Genomic DNA, 22,384 nt, shown 5'->3' on the forward strand with positions numbered 1-22,384 from the left:
GATTCCTCAAATGAAACCCCAGAAGTCAGAATCTTTTCGAGCCTGTCGTCAGTAAACTGCAGGTTCAAGGTGGAACCGCTCAGCCGTAACAGTGACTGCGTCAAAAACACCATATGGTCATGTTAACAAGGTAAAGCATCTGATTTACGCCGGTGGGAGTCTTTAACTCCTAACACGCCTCTAGGGGATTGAGTGCGTCTTCAGCATATTAAACATCAGCATGAGCCAAAGTGATGATTCACTCCTAAAAGTTACGAGCTCTGTTTAAAACATCCTCGAACAAGCAAGTGCAGCCTTTTATATAAAACACAAAGCAATCACATACAAACTGAGTCTATTGATAAGCTCGATCATGTCGTATATTATTGGATTTTACTATAAGTAGACTGAAACTATACCCTCCACCTCACTTCATGATATCAAATGAGGGTGCAATAGGAGATCCGGAGGGTTTATGAGTCACAAACCAATGACCACAACCAGCTTAAATATCATTATATTTAGCAGGAAGTGAAATGCAATCGTGTTTAAAGGCATGAAAGAGGGACTGTATGTCAGAGAGATACACCTATTCAGTCTGTTTAATCATTTCCAGACCTGCCCTATCACCAAAGCTGTATTTAAATGCAGGCATGTTGTTGGTTAAAGTTAAATAAGACATGCATGTTAACGTCTCTCCAGTGTGCGCCGCTTTCTGTTTCAGTTGTTTGGTGCACCGTCATTTCATACAGTTGTGTGGGGAGCGAGCGGAAGAGGTGAGGAACTGGGTGAGGGGGAGGGAAGAGAGACAGAGAGAGAGAGAGAGAGAGAGAGGGAGGAAGAGTGCAGGGTGCGCTCCATCCACAGCCTCACTCCACCGGACTGTCATCCTCCGAGCCGCATCTCCAGCTGCTCCTCCGCACGGCTCCACTTGTGTTTCCACCGGCTTCTACTCTCCACGGATGTAAGCATGGATACTGTCTAAGGGGCGAACCGACAGCAGTTTTTATTTTCCGGAAAAGAAAAAAAAGAAATCTCTCAAAGCTCAAAGTGAGAATAATGATGGAGTACTGGAGGCAGTGCGCGCTGTGGCTGATCAACTGCAAGGTGCTTCCAGCGAGCCACCGGGTTACATGGGAGTCCGCGCAGGTATTCGACCTGGCGCAGACCCTCCGGGATGGAGTCCTCCTGTGCCACCTGCTCAACAACCTGCGACCCCAGTCCATCAACCTGAAGGAGATCAACCTCCGACCGCAAATGTCACAGGTAAGAAACGCTCTGTTCCAGGCTGCGTCGCCAAACTACAACTTGGGAGAGAGCGCAGCCAGACTCCGTGAGAATTACGCCGGTTTAAAGCGTCACTCCTCCCCGGCAGCAGTGGCGTTCCTACAAGAACTTAACTGAATTGTACCTAAATCAAAACAGCTGTAAGTAAAAGTCGGCGTGATTTAATCAACGTTTTATGAAATGGTTTCAGGAAAATTTCAACTTTCTAAAAGCTTGGTTACGCCGCTCGCCTCCGCAGCCGCTGTGTGCTAGTTGGTGTCGATAAGCGGCACAAACACGGAGTCAACGAGTCGTTTTGGTTGAAATTTGATTCATTCCAGTCTGTGTTTGTGTGCCAAATGCACACCGAAGGAAACGTGTGCTCTTTTCCATTATGATACAGTCAGGATTATTGTGTTGTTACACGAGCACGTTGACAGTTGGCCGAGGCACGCAAAATGACCGAAAAAATAAACAGAGTTTGGTTGGCATTAACTGGGGCGGACTTGGGCGCTGCACAAAAGTTAAACTCTGAGAGACAATGACCAAATTCTCACTTTTTCTGCTTGTTTTACTTGGCTTACTCGCACAGGTTACTTATAGTGATTACTAGCCTGCTATTAGACCATGTTAGTCAACAGTAAACAGTGTGTACAGAGCTCCAGATATGTGCCCTCTGTGGGTGATGGATATACATAAGCCCTAAGTGGTGACCCGGCTTTGTTGTGGACTGTACTAATGAGATAAATCGGTTTATTTGAAAAGATTTGCCGTAAAGACTACTGATAAGGTGATTTTATTCAATGCATTTTATCCAGAAATCAAGTAAATAAGCTATTTGTTTAGATTGGCTGGCAATGAGAGGAAACAAAGGCAATTATGATGATCTGTGGTTGCTTTTCTGGTTTGTTCTTTAATAGATAGATAGATAGAGATCTGTGGCCACGTGGCTCCTGTTTGTCAGATACCATCTGTCTCAGTAACAGGACAGCCTGAGCCTGGACCAGATTAATATTCGCCTTCATAACACAACAGTGAATCTGAGCGTCTGGCCTGGTGACAGCACACAGTGAGGTAGACACTCACCTACCGAGTCTGCAGATCTGCTGTCGGTGTATTAGACCGCACCGCACACAGACTGCAGTGTATTACCTGTAATGGATGCCCATCTAATGCAAATCAGGTGATTAGCTATGAATACGAGCACTATGATGTACTGGATGGAGAGCTGGATTAAGGCCGTTTCCTGGAAAAAAAAAAAGCACTCAGTGTCACCGTCAATATCATATGCATTTACTGTTCGTTCACAATCGAATTGGGCATCCGCCGTTCGATTTGAGCGCGCAGGTCAAGTGGACGATTTAAAAAAGCATATAGGATTTTAATGTCATCAGGGGGAATGAGAATCAGCCGTGTGAGGATCCGTTTACTCGGAGATTTCAGTGAAAACTAGATTGGGGCTGAAAGAGGAGCCTGTCAGTCCATTTGCTGCTCGAACCGACATCACTGCTAATACGGAGCCGGCAGTAGTTTAGAGCTTTCTGTCAGCTGTGGCATATTGACATACAACAGAAGTCCCATGCGCAGAGGGGTGATGAACCATGCTTACGCTCAGCACCTGGCCTGGTCTGGCCTGGCCCGGCCCAGACTGGGTTATTTATAGGCAGACTTTGCTTTATGCATGGCTGGGTGGCTTACTCACACCACGCCAGTGATGAAGCTACGTTCAGAGGCACATTAGTAGTAGGCACGCTCCCACACATTTACTAAATGCATTCGCCAGTTCACGTATATGTGAGCATATAATGTGCACAAGCGCTGCTTTTGGTGCTGGTTTCTGCAGCGCTTTAACATGTTTTTTGGAGCTGAAGGTTTGGAGATGGCGCTCATTTGTTTGCCTGATTAACCGTTGTGATTGTATCTGCTCATCCAAACCATCCACAGATTGTTTTTGTTCATTGCAAAGCTGTAAAGTGCATTAAATCTTATTGGCCACAGGATTTCTAAAGAAAGAAACCTACTAAACAATGCACGTTACAGCTTTTATGACCTGATTAAAGTTTCAGTTCCTCTTTAAATTCGTGGTAAAATGTTCTCCTATAACAAAGGAGCACTCTGAATATTGTGCATTTGTTCTGAAACTTAACTGGGACTGTATATGTGTGTCAGTAGATCATGACTCACAGCTTTCCCTTTCACACCCATTCATGCTCTCTGTTATAAGCTCCCCAACGTGCACATCTCTAGTAAAAACACAGGCGTCAGGACCCCCCCCAGCAACTTTCTTCCCTCTGTCTCCTCCAAGTTAAATTTACATAACTGAGGGTGGAGTTGCTTCCCTTTCTCCCTGCATAATTCATGAGGACCGTGGCAGCTACTTTGTCATTGGCCAATAATAACACATGGGACGCCGCTGTGGCCTCACCCGTGGGACCTATGAGATGGAAAGACAAAGGCGGTGAAAGGACAGAGCTACAAAGAGTCTGTTTGGCCTCCATAGAGGCATCTCAGAGGACATAAAGGGACCTGCAGGGCGAGCCCGCCGAGCCGGGGTTGGCTGCTTAATTAAAGTACAATGCATCCGAAGCTCTGGAGAGTTCACATGTGGGATGCTGGCATCGGGACGGCCGGCTTCTTGTTCTGCAACATTAATTGTGTTTGGATGATTTGTGTGGGCTGGAGGGAGTGGGTTCTGTTGAGAAATGGATCACGCGAAGGCAACAAAGAGACCAAAAAACTACTTAGAAATAACCAGGTGAAGCAGGAGGGATCCGTCTATTTACTGATGAAATGAGCTGATCTGTGCCGTTCTCTCAAGCCCGAGATAAAGAAGGATGTCGGTGCCATGAGCCGGTAGCGGATGATTCGACCGCGTACATTTACAAGGTTTGCAGGGACGCTTTAAAACAAAGAACTCAAATTTTTTCAGTTATGGGCTCAGGATCAGCGTCTAGCAAAATTTTCACCCTCTTTGATCGGATTTTTACAGGGCCGCAATGAACTAATTACACAGTCTAGACACAGTTCGACCGCAGCAAATGCAGCATTTTGCTTTCCTACCAGAGAAAACACCACATAATCGGCGGTTGTTTTTGGTCTCGCTCAGTGGAAATCAGGGGGTTTAGCTTGAGGAGGAACTATGGATGGCTTGTCATGGTGCAGCGAGCGGAGCGTGCGGTCAAACATGCAGTCTTTTTATCCATCTGTGTCTTGAAATGTTCGGTGTTCTGCTGAATCTGTTTCTGCTAAGAAAACTGCAGATGTCTTCCAAACCATGCTCGGTTTAGTTGGTGGCGGCGGCGGCGGCGGCGGCGTTCAGCTGCTCGCTATGGCTGTTTCTGGTGCAATGCTGCTATAAAGGCTAAGTAATGTGACAGAACGCCCACTGGGGCAAAGGGCAACCAACGAGTCACATAAACAGCTCCTTAAATGTGAAAAATAAACAGCCTGTTGCGGGGTTTAAAAGTATATAAATATATAATTTGATTGAAATTGAAATCCTGAAATTTGCCCCGGCGCCCCCGAACTCGCTAAGCCTACTGTTGCCTTGTTTTCCGTGACACGGGATTACGGGCCGCGGGTTCAGGGTGAGAACGCGAACCGACCAGCTGCCGAGAGCCTCTCGCGCAGACCAGCCGAGGGCCTCGACATGCACAGGAAATCAGGAAACGGAGTCGAGGAAGGAAGTGAAACTAAACATGCCCTCGATCGAGCTCCGACCAAAGCGGCGAGATGTCAGACACAATGTAGAGTCTCTCTCTCCGCACAGCAAAAAAAACCCCAAAACAAAACATCCCACTTTGCTCTTCGCAGCTTCAAAGATTTCTGGGCCTGTTCTTCATTCGTGAAAAGTGAAAGTGAGAGAAAGACGCGCTGTGAGTAAAAGTCAGGTCTAATTTTAACGAGGATCAAGCAGCAGAAGTCTTGGCGACACGTCGTTACACAGGAAAACAAGATTCCCAACCGACTGAAGGCTTAATTAACCAATTTATGAACTAGTTATCTGTTTAAATGCAGAACATTGTCGAGCCAGGCCACATACAACAAGCCCTAAACTTTAAAACCGCTCAAAAGATGCTGCATTTCTTCCATAAATGAAACAACCGCTCCATATTCTGCTATTTGACAGGTATGCAGGCAGCGTGTTATTCTGGCTGACCTGACTTTGACTCTCAGAGACCTTGACAGCTGTATTACATTCGTACTCACAGTATACTTAGAGAATACCGTTATACATTATACATGGTGCATATGTATATTTTATCAAACTGAGACCAAAGTTCTGTGATGTTAAACAAAGAAGAGAAAAGCCGGTTTCACACAGCGAGCACTCCATGCAGCGGGCTTCAAAGGCGCCGAGGCTTGCGACTAAAGTTAGATGGAGGTAGTGTGGGAGAATGAGACGCACACAAAAGAGGAGAATGTTTTAATTTTATTTTTGGTGAAGCGACTCATATAGGCTGAGGAAACTGGAGCTGCGTCTGCATAACAGCTTGTGTGACGGTATGAAATGTAATGTCCCGAATGTAAGCATGTAAAGTTTGTCTGAGAACTTTAGGGTTCATATCAGGTTTTACAGCGTAATTACAGAGCAGTAAAACTTATTGTGGGAATGTTCCTGTAATGGAAATGCACGGTAGCTGATAGAAAAGCAGAAGAGTGAACCACATAAACTGATGTGTGAACACTTGGCCATCACATATTCACATCAGAGACTTTTGGTTTCTCTGTGATGCTAATCTGTAGAGATTTGAACTGTATGTGTCAGAAAGGTTCCAGGACTGGCGTCACAGAAGATATATTTCAAATCCAAACTAGTTTTCCCCTTTGAAGTAACCCCCCTGGAGTCTAACACACTTCCCCAGCCATCTTGATGTCGTTCACATCTTCTAAACGGGTCCCCTTGATGACCCCCTTGAGCTTGGGGAAGAGGAAACAATCCCACGGAGCCAGGTGGGGTGAGTAGGATGGAGATGTTCTTCTCAGCCAGGAACTGTGGGATGCTCAGGGCGTTGTGAAGCAGCCACGACTGGTCCTGCCACAACTCTGCCTCTTCTCTGAATGAAGTAAACGCGGCAGGATCTGTTTGTAGACGTGCTGGTTTGAAATATATCTTGTGTGACACCATCCTGGAACTTTTCTGACCTCGTGTATATATGAACGCCTTTTCCAGCACCAATATTGCTCCATAAAGCCCACAATTCTACATCCATCACAGTAGGTAACGTTCACAAAAACAACTTTATTCTGATGCAGACAGAGACTACAATGAGTCAAATTAAAGAGACTCACTGATAATAAATGTAATCTGGGTTTTGAGCTCAGTTTTTTTTGCTTCCAGCTGTTTGCAGGAGTACTTCCTCTGAGTTTATTAAACACCTGCAGAATCAGACAGCAGCAGGATCCACATGAGCTTCTCCAGAGCGACAGAGTCATAAAGACGGAACCGATCAGGAAATGAAAGCACGGCACATCTTCATATCAGGACGGTGAAATGTCACATTAGAGTCAGAGTTTATCAGCTTTAGTCAAATCAGTTGCTGCATAGCGGTTTGAGTCAGCCTGAGTCACGACCTCTATCACAGCTGCCGGGATATTTTTATTTTACTGCTGATAAAGTAGCGGTTAGATTATCGGCACAGATGGGCAGAATATTCAGTGTTTGGGAAGTCAGAAGTAAACCAGACTATTTGATATTCGGACTGTTTGAGAAGCCGACCTTGATCTGTTCTAACTCCAGCTGTTAGATGCATACCAGCAACTACTGTAAGGAAGTCTGCAGAGTCCAGTAGTTGGCCTCTGCATTTAGATTCAGAGCAGAGATGCTATTGTTACGCGACATGATGCAAGTTGTTGCTGTTTATTGCAATTAAGGGCCGCTGAGATACGACAACTTCTCCAAAATACTTGTTGTAGATAAAATATACAAGCTACTGGGATGTACCACTGCTGCATAACTATGTGTCATATATCCCTATTTCTGTCTTTTCCACAAAGAAACGCCACCAGATCATAGAAAACACAAAGCTGCTACCGTCGGATGATTACGCTGTGTCACGGACATTGAAATACAACTTTATAAACACAAATCTGTGCTCATGTAACTGTGATTACAACACATTTTGCCGTTATTCTATCTGGTACACAAGCACGAAGCGGACTGCAGCTGTTATTACTTACTGATCTTCAGCGTAAAAACTGTGAATTACCCATTTGAAGCAGTCGAGTACATTGAAATAGCAATGTGTGTTGTCGCCCTACTGTAACAGCAGATGTTTTACGAGTGAGCTACTCAGCAACTGGAGTCTCAAATATGGCTCCTGTAGATGTTTTAATAGTAATTGCTGCTGCTCAGGCATAAGAGGAGAAAGGCTCCTGCACGATTGAGGCGTCTGAGGAGTGCTACGCTCGCCCCAATGGGTAAGAAAATGACATTAGCAATCAGCTAACGTTTCTTCTTCTTGCAACAGGGAGACAGGCTGCAGTGGAAGGTGGTCTACGTCAACTGATGTGGTTTGCAGCTCCTGTAGCTGCACTACATTTCAGCGTGATGATTTTGCAGTTTACTATGTAGTAGATGTGACTGCAGGTTGGAATTCAAACAGCTGCACTGAATGGCTGATGCACTGAGCAGTAGATCTCCAGATTTTGATATCCAACATGTCCAATAGCAGCGGCCTCATTGGCTGCAGTAGTTTTTAATTTTCGTGCGATTACATGCTATGAATTATAAAGTGCAGTGAGAATGGACCTTTACTCCTTGATATCAGTAGTTAGCTTTTTATAACAGCCCTAATTCTAGCTTGCTCCAGCTAGTTAATCGCTCTGATTTTATTGCCGTTATCTGCACTCCTCCTGTAATGAGAAGCAGCAGGATTGCCAAGAAAAGAGATGGAGTTCAATATATAATGCATAGTCATACACATAAATCTATAAAAACATCCGCTGACAACGTTTCTGTTTTTGTTAACCATCACCACATGCAAACACTTCTTTACTTAAGTTGCTTTAAGTTACTAGATCCTGAAGAAACGCTCTCTCATCTTGCCTGTACGACTGTGTATGTACAGCAACATGACAATAAACTTGAGTGGATGTGACCCTCTTCGCCTTCTAATTTAGCTATCTTGCTTTTCAGAATCATAAAATTGTTAAAAATGTGCACTACGTTCGGTCCATCATCTTGTACAGAAACTGTCTTGTGATGTGAACAATAACAATTCCTGGTTGGATTTCACAGACTTCACACAATTCTCATCTATATTTAATGCATGCTCACACCTTTAACCTACCAAATCTGCATACTAATCCCGTGCATGCTACAAATTGCGTGCTATTAGTATGCAGTGTGCTCGTGAGTCCCGTGATGACTACCCCTGAGTTGCTCGGCTGCCCCTCGTTGATTCATTCTGAAGAAAGGATTGCACCTGTCATAGCGTAAACACCGCATTACTGCAGCCGTGCGTGCCGCGTCGGAGCAGGACTCCCGTTTCCAGCGCAGTCGTAACGCGGCCGGTTTGTTCCGCCGTGTCATCGCGATGACGAGCGTATTCGTGCGTGGCTTTATGTCCCGTGACACGGACGCGGATATTTGCAAAGGCCGAGTTGCGCGTGCACGGCGCCGGCTGACCTTTTGTTCCATCACCAAGGTAACAAGCCCGAACCACAGCCAACCAGTAAAGGCAAACGCTGCGCTACACATTAAAGTAAAGATAATGTATATCCTGATTTTATTAGGAGGTATTCGGTGGTGGAGAATGTACTCGCAATCGATGTTTATTCTGTTATTCGGTTCTGGCGCGGACGCTTCAGTTAATCACCGTTGAGTGCTCTGAAAGCCTCGAGAAAGTCAATACTGTCTTTTGTCTTTACCGGCAAACAAATCATCATCATCATAAGTGACATTTGGTTGTCAGGAGCTTCCTCACGTCGGAGCATGCAGTGTAATTTTGAGCATTTTAAAGAGCGGCATTAATAAATGATAACTGCTCTCGTGCCCTCTTTTCTTAGCTTGATGGAAATGTCAAGATGCAATCTGAAAGACAGAGAGCAGTCAGGAGTTATATATATATCTATCTAGATGATACCAACCACCAACCACGGTTATAGCCAGCAGCACTGTGTCTGCAGCATTTTACCGTCAGGATTCACTGTAGTGGAAACCTGGAGCCAGGAGAGATGGATAGTACCGTATCAAGCTCTGCAGAAAGCTAATATTAGGACTCGCTAAAGCCTGCACAGAATACCGACTAAATACAAATGAATGGAGACGCACATATATGGTTAGCGTAGATGACACATACACGTTTGTGCAAGTATGTGGATGCAGAATGGATATAGATAGCGCTATCTGCACTTCAGGAGATTATTGAGCCTCTTCCAGCAGGGACAGGTCTGCGTGAGACGTCCTGGGCTGAACGGTGGAGGTGATGGATGGCTGCTGTCTGCTGGAAAAACCGTATTTGTGTAATGGAGACAGAGAGGGAAATAGTAGAGACCCCTGCAGAAGGTATAGGCGTGACTCCACATAGGTGTGAACAGTATGCAAAAAGCCCCTGGTGGGGTTGTTTTGACCGACACTGCAATTTAGACGTAGCGCTGAAGAGAGTATAAAAATGATGATGGGATTTCTGCTGCAGTTTGTACCAGACAGGCATGTTTCCTTATGTCTGGAGAACATGAGGGGTCATCTCCGTAGCGCCACAGTGCTTCATTTATAATGGTGAAGCTGTGACACATTTTGCTTTAATTGCAGCTCCGGGATGATATTTTGATGAATTGCTCGGCTCTAGCTACACCCGCCTGTTACAGCACGTTCACCGGACGAGGACGAGGGAGAGGTCGGCTCATATGTAGAATTTTACCGTTTCTCGAGATGCTTCAATTTACTCCACATGAAGATTTGTAGAAACGCTGAATATGTTTTGACGAAATGTATATATAGATTTTTTTACAGTGCATGTTTAAAAATAGCTCATCAGTCAAACTGCACACCTGAATGGGCACCGAGACGCACACACGGGTCGGACAGCAGCTGACCGGGCGACACAGCCGAGCGTTGTTCACACTTTCTTAACACAATCTTCCAAGAGGTAGCCAATCAGGTCGAGGAGGAGGAGGAGGAGGAGGAGGAGGGATGCTGTCTGCTCACCATTCACGCTTCAGTGTTTGCTCATTCAGGGTGTACATTTTATTTAGTGCTCGGCACAGTTTATATGACGTTCAGCTCTGCGCTCCTCACAACCCCTTTGCTCCTTTTAATCCTCCTTTTGAGTCGGTCACACACTGTTGAGCTGAATCTACTTGACCTGCGCCGCCACAGCCAAGAGGGTTCATATCTCAGGCAGTAGCACTAATTCAATTCCCTTATCTAGTGGGGGATGGAGTAAATGTTGTGTATATGTGGGGGTCACCGGGGTTAAAACCAGGACTTAATGGAAAATGGTTTGTGAGACACGTACTGGTGTTGTGGGGGAGGTACAGGGTTTCCCCTGATTGCCTTATTGTCATTATAAGAAAGAAGCAGAACAACACGAGGAGCTTTGCTGTACGCCTTTGTCAGACGTCTTCAGAATGAAAATCAGGCCTTGTAGTGCGGACGGGGAAATCAGAGCTTTTCAGAACGGTGTGGAACAGAAACATGAAGAGGAGGAGGACAGCTTTCTGTCACTGTCAATGCTTCCTGTGATTCGTGTTACGTGACAGTACAGCTGATCGTGCAGTTTGTTATTAACCTTTACGTATGGTAATGCTGTGAGATGACTTTGTGAACAAAAACCTGCTGTTGTTGTGCTTCAGCGTGAACAGAGGTGTGCTTGGGCGACGTGGCAAACAACTTCTGGGTTATTTCCAATGATTCTGGCGTTTGTTAGAAGACAGAGCAGCTAGTCTGCTGCAAACAGACAAAAACAAGAAATGGACTTTGTAGACATTAGGCTTTAGTTTTTTTTGTCTAGAATTTACAGAAATGCTTAGATTTTAAGGGAAATAAGCTTATTTGCTGTCTGGCAGAGAATTAGACGGCAGAAATGACACCCCTGTGATAGCTGTACATTAAACAGAAGGCCACGGCGGAGGTGGCTGGAAGCAGCACCTCTGAACTTCATACATTTGGTTCAACTAGTCGGCAAAAATCCAAAATGTAAAAACAAGTCTTCTTTGTTTTGAACTGATGTGTTGCCTGGACCACTAACCTCCTGGAACCTCTGTTTTCTGACATTTGGCTCAGTGACATAATTTCCTTTTCTGACACAAACCACTTTAACACCGACATATCGTATCACTTTTTTAAGTTGATATGGCAAACTTGAATTGCCTGTTCACACATCGAGCAGACACTGAATGACTTGTCTGTCATTTGGGATTGTTTCTGACCATCCGACAGATTAAGACCAATACTACCTCTCTGTTCAGCTCTGCCTTGGTCTCCACTAACTCCAAACATCCACCTCTTTAGCTGCTCCAATACGTTCATCTGCTAGCTCCTTGCTTTATCTGCCGTCTGCTGCTATGAAGGCAGCACATAGTGGGCTTCTCCGAGCATCTGAGCCAAAAACAGCCTCCTGCTGCATCTGGAATTTAGGTTGATGAGAGAAGTGAACCCAAAACAGCAACGCTGCAGGCTGTAAAACCAAAACAGCTAGCTGCAAGATGCTAAAATGCTCCATAAAGCTCAAAGGAACTGCAGACTAAGGAGGTGATTGTCAGTGGGTTTGCCACCACGAATTACCCCTTTCACACTGCGCGCAGTAATTTTTTCCATTGCTGATATAGAATGAGCAGTGAAGCTGCAACTGTTTTTCTAGGGAAGAAAAAAAAATCTCATTTTGTCTCTCGCTGATACCACAATGCTTGTCGCCCACATTTACTTCACACGCTGAATGGAGGGATTAGCAGGAGCCCCAAACACAGCTGCGGTATCTCCTGGACACACGGATGACTCTCATGCCAAATCCTCTGCTCACCTAAAACGGGAGGCGACCGATGAGCCAAACTCCTGAACAAACAGAAAAGTCAGTTACCGGAAATGTGATCAGATAAAGAGGTGACAAAGAGCTTGTCACTAACTAGCGGAGGATATTCACAGTCATGACTGACTGGAAAAAGTGAGTGGAACGACAGTCTGCATGCAACATAAGTGTTTTTCAGTCACGTGCTGCTGCAAACCGAGAGTCTGTGGGTTTTTACTTATAAACCAGACAGGAGGAACTACAAAATCCGTCACCACAGTGTATTTCTGGAGCTGCTGATCACGTCTTTTTTGGCAATATTCTATTAAGATAAGTGAGATGATGAGCGTGTGGCCCTCGTCCTCACTCAGTGGAGAGGGGAGGGAAGGAGCGGCGTTTTCGTCAGCGTCAGCAGACCTTCGCCTCTCTTCCACCTCCCATTTCCTGGTTACACAGCTGACAAAAGCTCCAGCGTGACATGGATGTGACCTGATGGCTCGGATTGTGATATGCCACCCACGGGTTACAGCTTAAAGAGTCTTCACAAAGGAGCTCTGCAGATCACATCACATGGCGTCGTTCTCACACGATCTCAGGTGCAAGACAAAGATAACTTTATTGATCCCACAGTGGGGAAAGTTCACTGTAGCCACAGCAAGACAAGTGGCTAAAGCGTGACGGGCATTAATATATCGCCCATACATTACATGGTTCTCTCATTTATGTTCTCACAGTGCTGTCACAAGATGGACGGGCTGATGGAGGACTTCTGACCACATTATTCCTTCATTCCCTCTGCTGGAGATGCATCCATTATATTGCCATTAATTGATGCTCGACAAGGTTGAAGCAGCGAGATGGCCGCACTCTGTCGGGCTGACTCGCGCTGCATATTTCTAGAATAGGATTTCATTAAGCACCACAATACGCGCAGGGGCCATAAAAGGCTCCAGCTTGTTGCTATGGAGCTTTGACTCGTATGAAGGAATACATAAGCAGAGGCTGGATACTTGTTGAGGATACAGAGCACGACCTGGTTCATATCAAAAACGCGGCAGCGAGATAGCTTGTCTTACAGGAATTTTTTATATTCCACTTGGTTGGTCTTGGGAATGAAGCGCGCTGGTGGGATTTTAAGCTCCCCTCCCCATATACCGGTCTTGTATAAACTATGCATTTTCATCCAAACTGACTCAGTGCGTTCGGAGCTTCCTGCAGAGATGTCACAGCTTAATCTGCCCTTAATTCCTTATTTTGCACAATGGAGTTGTTTGCTGAATTCACTGGGAGACAGAAATAGGTACACTGTTGGTTCTGTTTGCCTCAGATGTGGTACAGAACATTTTTGAATAGCAGGGTTATAAATAGAACCCAACAAATACTGTTTTTTTTTTGGAGTCAGGTGCTATTTTTTTCCCATCAATGCACAACATAAACAGGCGGGTTTGACAAGGGGTTATGAATAAGATATGTACTGAGCAGGACAACGTATAGTCAGTGGTGTCGTGAATTCAGGGAACACCGTTAATCATAGTATTGTCATTAAAAGTTGGCATTTATTTACAACATGAACTAGATCTATATGAGTTAATTTATCCATTCCATTACAAAAGAGTAGATTTTGATCTAGATGTACAAGACAAAAAGTCTAAAAGGTTCCAAAAATCCTATAAACACTCTAGCATGCTATGTGCATCCATGTATATGGTGACTTGTCAATCACAAGGAAAGCCACGCCCTAAACAGCTGCTTTGTTGCCTATTTTGATTATCATACTGTGTTGATTTGAAACTAGTGATTGAGACCATGAACTCAGAGGAAAAATGTTTAACAAATCACTTAAGAAGTGAAGTCACAGGATGCAGACTTTGGTTATAACCCTGGTGTTTCCGCTTTCTCCTCTTCCATTCTCTGTGCGCTACCGTTTTCAAAATCCCCTTCAGTACGGGAAACAACAACCTTTGACTTAACAGTCTACAACCTTTGACTTAGCAGTCTACATGCTCGAAACGGCAGGTTTTGCTCAGGATTTGCATCACTCAATAACACAGGTTGGTTTGTGTGCATCAATAGGACTATAACCCACTCCTGGGTAAGTACACTTGATAATCCGACCCTTAACAATCCTAAACCTGCTATCCGACAGGTTTTTAGGAAAAACGGACAGAACCCATTAAAAACAGCCTTAGCATAGCGACAGCCTTGGATTGTGACTCCAACATGACATTTAATGTCACCAATCAGGATGACGGCGTATTATCTGACTGAACAATCCCACAGATTGGCTACGTTCACACTGCAGGACTTGATGCTCAATGAGGATTTCTTTGTGACTTCCTTCACGTTTCCAGTTCAATGCGACTTGTATGTGATCTGCTGTGTGAACTTCATACGACCCAAAAGTGTCCCGCATGCGCAGAAGAGGACACGACGACGTCACACGCAGCGAGCGTGCTCAGTGTTGGCCAGAACGTGCACAATCGCACCGCTCAATTAGGTGTGAAATCCAGCGATGCGTAGTGTTCTAACAATACATTAGTTAATATAACAACTATAAACAATAAATATTAACAACAAATGAGCCTTCCAGCATCAAGCCCTCCTCGTATCTCGACCTCCGTCTTGACAATCCGACAGCCTTGCTATCCGACATAAAAGAAGGTTTTACATTTAGTGTCGGATTACCGAGTCATGACTGTACATCTCACTCTAGGTTCAGGAGGAGCTAGCTATAAGTCAGTAAGTGCAAATGTTTGCGATAGCTGCAACTTTAACATGAACACAACAACTGTACCCACAATAAAATAAAATAAAAATGTCCACTTTCTGAATTTGTCCTTTCAAAGGCGTTTGTTTCAGTTGTCTCTTTCCTTCGGTCGCTCCACTGTTTTGAGTTAAATACAAAGTTAGTGTCAAGTAAGTCGGGGCTGATCAGATGTATACATGACCTGTTAGTAGGATAAAGTCATTCACATTTAAACTGTGAAGAGTTGTCACAAGTGCACTCTGTAGGTGTGTCTGTTCGAGGTGTAATCAGTCCAGGAGACTGGCAAAGTCCTACCACTAGACCATCCGCTGTTCAAGGGGCTGTGCAGGTTCTGGAGATCACGCTGGGAGGCTCGCCATCTACTGGAACCAATGGAAGTCCTTCACGGATCTTCTCACTCCACAAAAAGACCTGACCTGCATGGACAAACAGGCTTATAGTCTTTGTCCTTTTTCATCTCATTTCTCTTAAGTTTAACATTTGTCTCCTTGTTGTACCACATTATAAATCACAGCATCAACAATTAAATACGTACTGCTTACACATATTTAGCACACTGATAAATATGTGGTACTCTTCAGCTACACCATCAGATTGTTAAATTCTGTTAAGAGTTAATTCATTCTAACCAAATGTGTCTGCAAATGTCAACACAAATATTAGCCAAAAAGCAAAGTAATACCACATCAGCTTACGGTGCTTCATTCACCAATATAAATCTCCATGTTAGCTGCAAACCTGATCCTTTATGAAAACTGCTGCATTCATCTACATGAAGACAGATAAGTCCAACATGAACATCAAAACAACTACTCAGTTAAGCACTAAGGATGAGTGATTCATTCATTTACCTGACAAACATGGTAAATATTACTATGAAATGAACACTTTAAGCATCAAATACACTTAATATCCATAAACAGAAACAAAGTAATGCTACACAGCTAAACACCTTCATGCTAACAGAAAACAAGCTAACGAATTAGCTTACCCAGATGTGTGAAGCATAATTAACCACGAACGACACTGGCACCTCTGGCGATTCTAGAAGCTTCTGCACGGCTCTCATCTCGCTCTTATTTCTTAACAGTTTAATTTCTGCGTCTGTTTTCGACCAAATTATCACCTTCTGGAACTTTTATCAGCTCATCTCCCCCGAGGCGAAGCGGCTTCTGCCGCTCACGGGAAGTCTCGCGAGAACTCGCGAGAACTCGCTCCTAACTCGCGGCTACGCTGTAAAAAATGTCTAAACGCACCTTTTTTTTTTTAACACTGTAAAAAATGCCGTTAAAGTTAGTAAAATGAATAAAACTAATATTGTTTTTAGGTGATCACTATTTTAGTGTTTACCAATAAAATTAAGATAAATAAAATAATTAATTTAAAACTTGACAATTTAATTGTTTACAAATTATTTCTATTTAAACCGTTTTTCCCCAGCTGGGTTACACTTATAAAAAAGAATATAAATATGCAGAAAAGCACTTAAAAAAACAAACAAAGAAGCTTGTTAGCTTAGATTACTCTAAAAAAAAAAAAACAATTTGCAGAATAAGGGTAGTTTTCCTTTGGGCTATTTCTTTCTTCAGACTTCTTCTTCTTCTTGGATTTGGTTAATTAGTGGACTTTAGAGTAGCAGGTAGTTCCATTCTAGCTCCTTCCAGTTTTTATGCTAAGCTAACTGGCTGCTTGTCTTCTAGCTCTCCAGAAGGTGACACAGCATGTTGTGCTCAATGACACATTACTCCTTCATAATATAATCACTGTTAATGGCAGAACCATTTCTTTCCATTTTCCCTCAAAACTAAGGAGTCAACATAATGTATTCACATGACTGAAATGACAATATTCATACGTCCCTACATTCATCTTAGTTCACCGTATTGACTCGGTTTGCACACACAGTGCATACAAATGTGCACACACACACACACACACACACACACACACACACACCCATGTGCATATTAGGCCACTGGCTTCCTGAGCCCCAGAGAGTCACTAATGCTGAAGTAAAGCTGCCAGTGGAACAGTTAGCGGTTGCCTCATGCTGCTACACTCTTGTTAATACAATCCCTCCTCTACTGTCTTGGGCTCGGTGCAGCAGAGACGCAGCCTTTCATATGTGCTCTGTGAAGCTGCTTCCCTCAGATAATATACCGAGGTCCTCTGGGACTCTCCAGAGACTCCAGGCAGACAAGATGTGCTTGTCTGATAAAAGAAAGTGATGTGTACAAGTGTAAACATTCAATATTATTCACTCAGTGCTCGCTCGCTGCTGCACTGTTATCTGGAGCTGGCTGGCTGGGGGCTCTCTCTCTCTGTGAAGCCATCTGTAAAGCCTAATTCAATTGGAGTGGAGAGGCATTTTATATTTGATGCATGGACGTGCGCCGTGCAGACAAATCAGATGTTTTTTTTGCTCTGTACCACGAGGCCGAAGGTGCGTTATGCATAACAGAACGAGCTTGTTCTCCGGAGCTCTTTGTTTGCTTAGACGAATTGTTTTCTCGCAAGTTGTCGAACACGATCACGGTACAGACTCGACGGCGTATTAACGGGCCCGCAGCACGTGCTCTCTCTTTAAGAAACGGGAAATGGTTCATGAAATCCATTTCCTGTGAACCTGTTACCCAAGACGAGAAAGAAGAAGACGAGAATAACGAGTCATTGTGGGATGGAAACTGATCTCTGGAGATTTTATAGCAAGCGAGAGCAGCACTTGTTGCCATTTGGAGGGTTAGAGAGTGGGCAAAGTGATAAAAAAAGCATTTAACTACAGACAGAAGGTTGTCTTTAGGATTCATCTCTGCAGCTACACCTGTGTTTCCATGAGTCAAATCATGTTGAGATTTTTCATATAGTTTTCAAATCTGACACTAACAGCTGATTCCAATTGGTTTGCTCTATTGGTGCCGATTTCTCATGACTGATTTCTTTTTTCTTGCACAGTTTGAGTTATTTCATCTTCTATACGAGCATCAATGCTGTGTTTTCGGTTGTCTTTCTTCAGTTTTAATGCAGCCGTGATGCCTCAAATGTGCAAACCTCGACCACACAGTTGCACTCGTGTCGGCTCTGATGTTTTGTTGTCTCTGTCTGTCATTATTGACATGCTGGTCAATCCATCGTGCCAGCGTCACTTTGCCACATTAGCCACATGTAATGATCCGCCCGCGACAGACGGAGGGCTTCTAATGCGCCGCACCTCAAACCATACCGACACTTTGGTAGCTGTTGTCGGAAAGTCTGCAATTCTGCACGCCAGTTCTGATACCACAGCAACAAATAGACTAATTAAATTCATATATTTCAGCATCATCATCATTTTTTATTATTTATGCTACAGTCAGTGCCTTGTTGCCTGATGTATGACCAAAAAAAACGCAAATAATAAATAGTGAGTGTGTAAGAAACATAAAAAATACGACTGTAGTACATTTAAGGTGTTTAAAACAAACAGTACTGTGTTATATAACTCAGTCCTCCAGTTTCCTTGGAATGACTTTGATGTGAGTCTTTGTCATGTTTTCTGCGCCTCTGAAAAGCTGCTCGTCTGCGTTGGTCGACTCAACATCCTCCTTCTGTTGTGAAAGGACCATTAGGAAAACCACAGCAGCTGCACACACTCAGGCTGCAGATGTACACTGATCTTCAACATCAGCTGTTAGCTTCAGTCACTAGTTGCTGGTTATCAGAACGGTTCCAGCATGCAGCTTGTATCAGGAGCTGACATTCTGACCTACATTCACCTCAACACGCTAACTCAGTCGTGAGTGTGACGCATCGGCCGTCACACTTCAAAAACAGCAACGCTTTAGCGTGTGAATGTTGTTGTGAGCTGTTCATATAAAGCCTGTCTGGGCAGACCTCAGCTGGTTTTAGATACGCGACCTCTGGCCAGAATTCATTAAGTGTCACAGAAGTCGTGGTTATAGCTGCGAACTGAACAATGCTTTCTGGTTGTCGACACGGAAACAGTCGGAGGGGCCGTCTGCTCCAGTTGCAATCGATTTGCATCAATATTCAACATAAGGAGCATCGTGTTTCAGGGTTTTGGTATTACGAGAGCTGCAACTTTGAATTATTGTAATTATTATATGCACTTTTTAATTAATTGCCAACTGTTTTGATATTCAATATATGATGTGATTCATTTTCAAGAAAAAGAAAGTTGCAGCTCTAGTTCATCAAACCGAATGTCTTTGGGTTTTGGACAAAACTAGACATTTGAGGACGTTATCTTGGCCAGTTTTTACCATTTTGTGTCATGTTTTTGATCAAACATCCATCCATCCATCATCTATGCACCACTTAATCCTCACTCGGGTTGGAGGTAGGGGCTGGAGTCTATCCCACCCTGGACAGGTAACCAGTCTATCACAGGGCTACACTTAGAGACAGACAACCAAGCACACTCACATTCACACATACGGACAATTTAGAATCACCACTTAACCTCAACATGTTTCTGGACTGTGGGAGGAAGCCGGAGAACCCGGAGAGAACCCACGCTGCACGGGGAGAACATGGAGACTCCACGCAGTCCTCATCAGGGAAGCAAACCGGCGACCTTCTAGCTGTGAGGCGATGGTGCTAACCACCGAGCCACCAAACAGCTAACAGTACTATTAACTGCTATTAACTGACAGATTCATTAACCCTTTAAATTTCAACCCTACGGGGTTATTGAAGGATATTTTAGATATTTTTGCTTTTGTGTCCAAAAAAATGTAGACAAGATCAGTAAAGTGACCATATATGGTAACTTGCCCGTCTACGGTTAAAAAAAAAGTACATGGGCGCCTGGATAGCTCAGCGGGTAGGGCAGGTGACCCACGTGCAGGGGCTACAGTCCCCGACGCAGCGGCCCGGGTTCGATTCCACCCAGCGGCTCATTTGCTGCATGTCATTCCCCCACTCTCCTCCCCACATTTCTCTGTCACTCTCTCACTGTCACTATCAATAAAGGCGGAAAAGGCCAAAAATAAATCTTTAAAAAAAAAAAAAGTACATATAAAGTTCCTGGAACTTTTGTTTAGGGACATTTTTCGTGATACTGGCACTATTATAAAAACTAAATCAACGTGCACATGGTTCTTCAACCTCACGGCGAGGCTCAGGGCGGCCATGTTGAACGCCCAAGGAAGTTACCAAATATGGTCGCCTTCCCCATAAAGGGTTAACAGTGAAAATAGACATTAGTCCTGACTTGGCACCAAAGTAGCGGTTCTTGTGACACCCCTGTTTCAAACCACAGTAGAAAAACCAAACAAAGGACCAACAGTGACAGTTTTTGGTCTGACAGTCGTGCACACTGACAGATTAGATCACCGGTGAAACCCAGCTGCAGCACCGCGCTGCACACTGATGTGGCCAAAAGCATTACTTCATCAAACACCTCTTTCATCATTCATTTATTTCCTTCCATCTTGTATCAGCTACAGGAAGACTCAGTCACCGAGGCTTCGTGTTGGCTAACGGCAGCGTGTCGACACCTTCCCCCTTCGCTGTCCTCCTGCGGCTGAAGAGCATTAACCACCTCAGAAGGCCTTACCTAACGCCACGCTTTCACCCTCACTGATGCTCCCGAGCTGCTTTCAGCGGCATAATTTAGATAAACAGTTTCTGGGTTGGACATCCCATTAAGATCATTAGGGGAAGATTTAGGCTGCAGATGAGGCGAAAACGCTCTGAGTAAACGGCCTTGTTTATTATTAGTAGAGTTACTTATTGATCGTTTGATTCAGTTTTCGTGCACCCTCAGCTGTAATTATGCTCACAGAGAGCAAAAATTAGCGAAGAAAGAACCTCCCGGCCCTTCGTGTACCTGCTTTATACGTCTTTATTTGACTAATAGTCCTGTTACCACCTATGGAAGACACTCTCACGACAGCAGGATGAATACGAGCATGCAATTTTACTGTTATGTACTGAAGCATATTGTTTTTTGATTATCCTAACAGTGACATCTCCGCTGTTAGCAGTCGTAGAAACATCTCAGCCTTTCTCTCCCTGCTCTGCTGAATTATCTCTCCCTGATTACCCCCCACTCCACTGCCCTATTTCAGCAGGAAATACATCATATTAATGAAACAAGATGCTCTCATGGTGCCCATAAACACTGATTCATGTGTCTCAGAGCCGTGGTCCTCCGCTGTTGGCCTGATTAGAGCCAACGCTGGCACACGGAGTAGAAAAAGAATCCATTCACGCGCTTCTTTAGAAAGGAAAATGGAAGATAATAACAGGTCGTATCGTACGTGATGCATGTACCGATGACTCACCTGAATCCTCTCCGTCTCTCTCAGTTCCTCTGCCTGAAGAACATCAGGACCTTCCTGGCGGCGTGCAGCGACACCTTCGGCATGAAGAAGAGCGAGCTGTTCGAGGCCTTCGACCTCTTCGACGTCAGGGACTTTGGAAAGGTAAGGCGTGGAATGAGGTAGAGGTTTGGTTATCGGTGACGACAGCCTGCGTCTGTCCTCACTGAATTAGTCCAACGTGCTTTTAAGGCCTCTCTGGCTTTTGTGTGGAAGTTATGGAGCTGATTTAAAATTATTTATAAGTCAAAGAGCTCTTTTTTATTCAGCTCGGATGTTAAATTCTAATGAAAGTCTCGTTACGTAAGAATCCAGCGTCTGTGCTTCGTTTGATTTTGGAGCCAGATCTTGGGTGATGTCAGACGATCAGAAGGCCTTTGGGTGCTATCGTTAGCTTCCCCTCATCACAGGTGCTAACAAACACAATCCGAGGCCACGTTGCAGCTTTCTTCGCACACCACAACTCCTAAGCTGAAGTCAGCAACGTGACCCCGCAGCTTAATCGCTTCCTCTCGTTAAAGCGAGAATGCCTCAGCGTGCAGAGTTTATGAGGGGTTAAAAGTCTGGCCGCGGGTTCATTACTTTGATAGGGCTCTCAGTCTCCGCTCGCAGGCCTGTGAAAGTGTCTGCAGCTCTCTGACAGCCCCGCTGCTGCCCTCAAGAAGTCCCCAGGAGGTTTAATTAGAAATCGCAGCCTTGAGCGGAGAGAGGGTGCCGCCGGGTCCTGATGCACATGATGGGCTTATGAGATGACAGGGTCGCCTATCCGTGGCTCACAAACGTACGTCTGTGTGTCTGCAGAGAGTGAAGCACAGCAAGACACAAGCTAATTGGAATGGAAAAAAACACTCTTTAGCGTCTGTGTTTAAACTTCCCTTTTTAAAGGCGAACCCACGTTTAAGGTGACAACAGTCTTCCAGAGAAAAGTTTATGAAAGATAACAGCTTGTGAAACGAAGGCCTGTGAAACTGTGGCTTCACGCCGTCACAGTCAGAACGCTCAGAAATGGACGCCGCTTCCTTTCCAAGTAAAACCAGCGCTTCGTTTATTAACCTGAACTTTTCAGTTTGACTGTTTTGGTTTGAAAATAATTAGAAAAA

The 22,384-nt window shown here is 44.4% G+C and overlaps 1 protein-coding gene across 1 annotated transcript in view; it reads left to right on the plus strand.

Moving 5' to 3' along the window:
- The first annotated feature begins 848 nt into the window (after positions 1 to 848).
- The window catches only part of vav3 (vav guanine nucleotide exchange factor 3), a 118,393-nt gene continuing 96,857 nt past the window's right edge, over positions 849 to 22,384 (plus strand). The window contains exons 1-2 of the mRNA XM_008280216.1: positions 849 to 1,245; positions 21,273 to 21,389. Of these exons, the coding sequence (XP_008278438.1) occupies positions 1,039 to 1,245; positions 21,273 to 21,389 (324 nt within the window). The 5' untranslated portion in view covers positions 849 to 1,038. The remainder of the gene's footprint in view (positions 1,246 to 21,272; positions 21,390 to 22,384) is intronic.

Source organism: Stegastes partitus, unplaced genomic scaffold (assembly GCF_000690725.1).
Source record: "Stegastes partitus isolate 25-593 unplaced genomic scaffold, Stegastes_partitus-1.0.2 Scaffold186, whole genome shotgun sequence".
In the NCBI taxonomy this organism is placed as follows: domain Eukaryota; kingdom Metazoa; phylum Chordata; class Actinopteri; family Pomacentridae; genus Stegastes; species Stegastes partitus.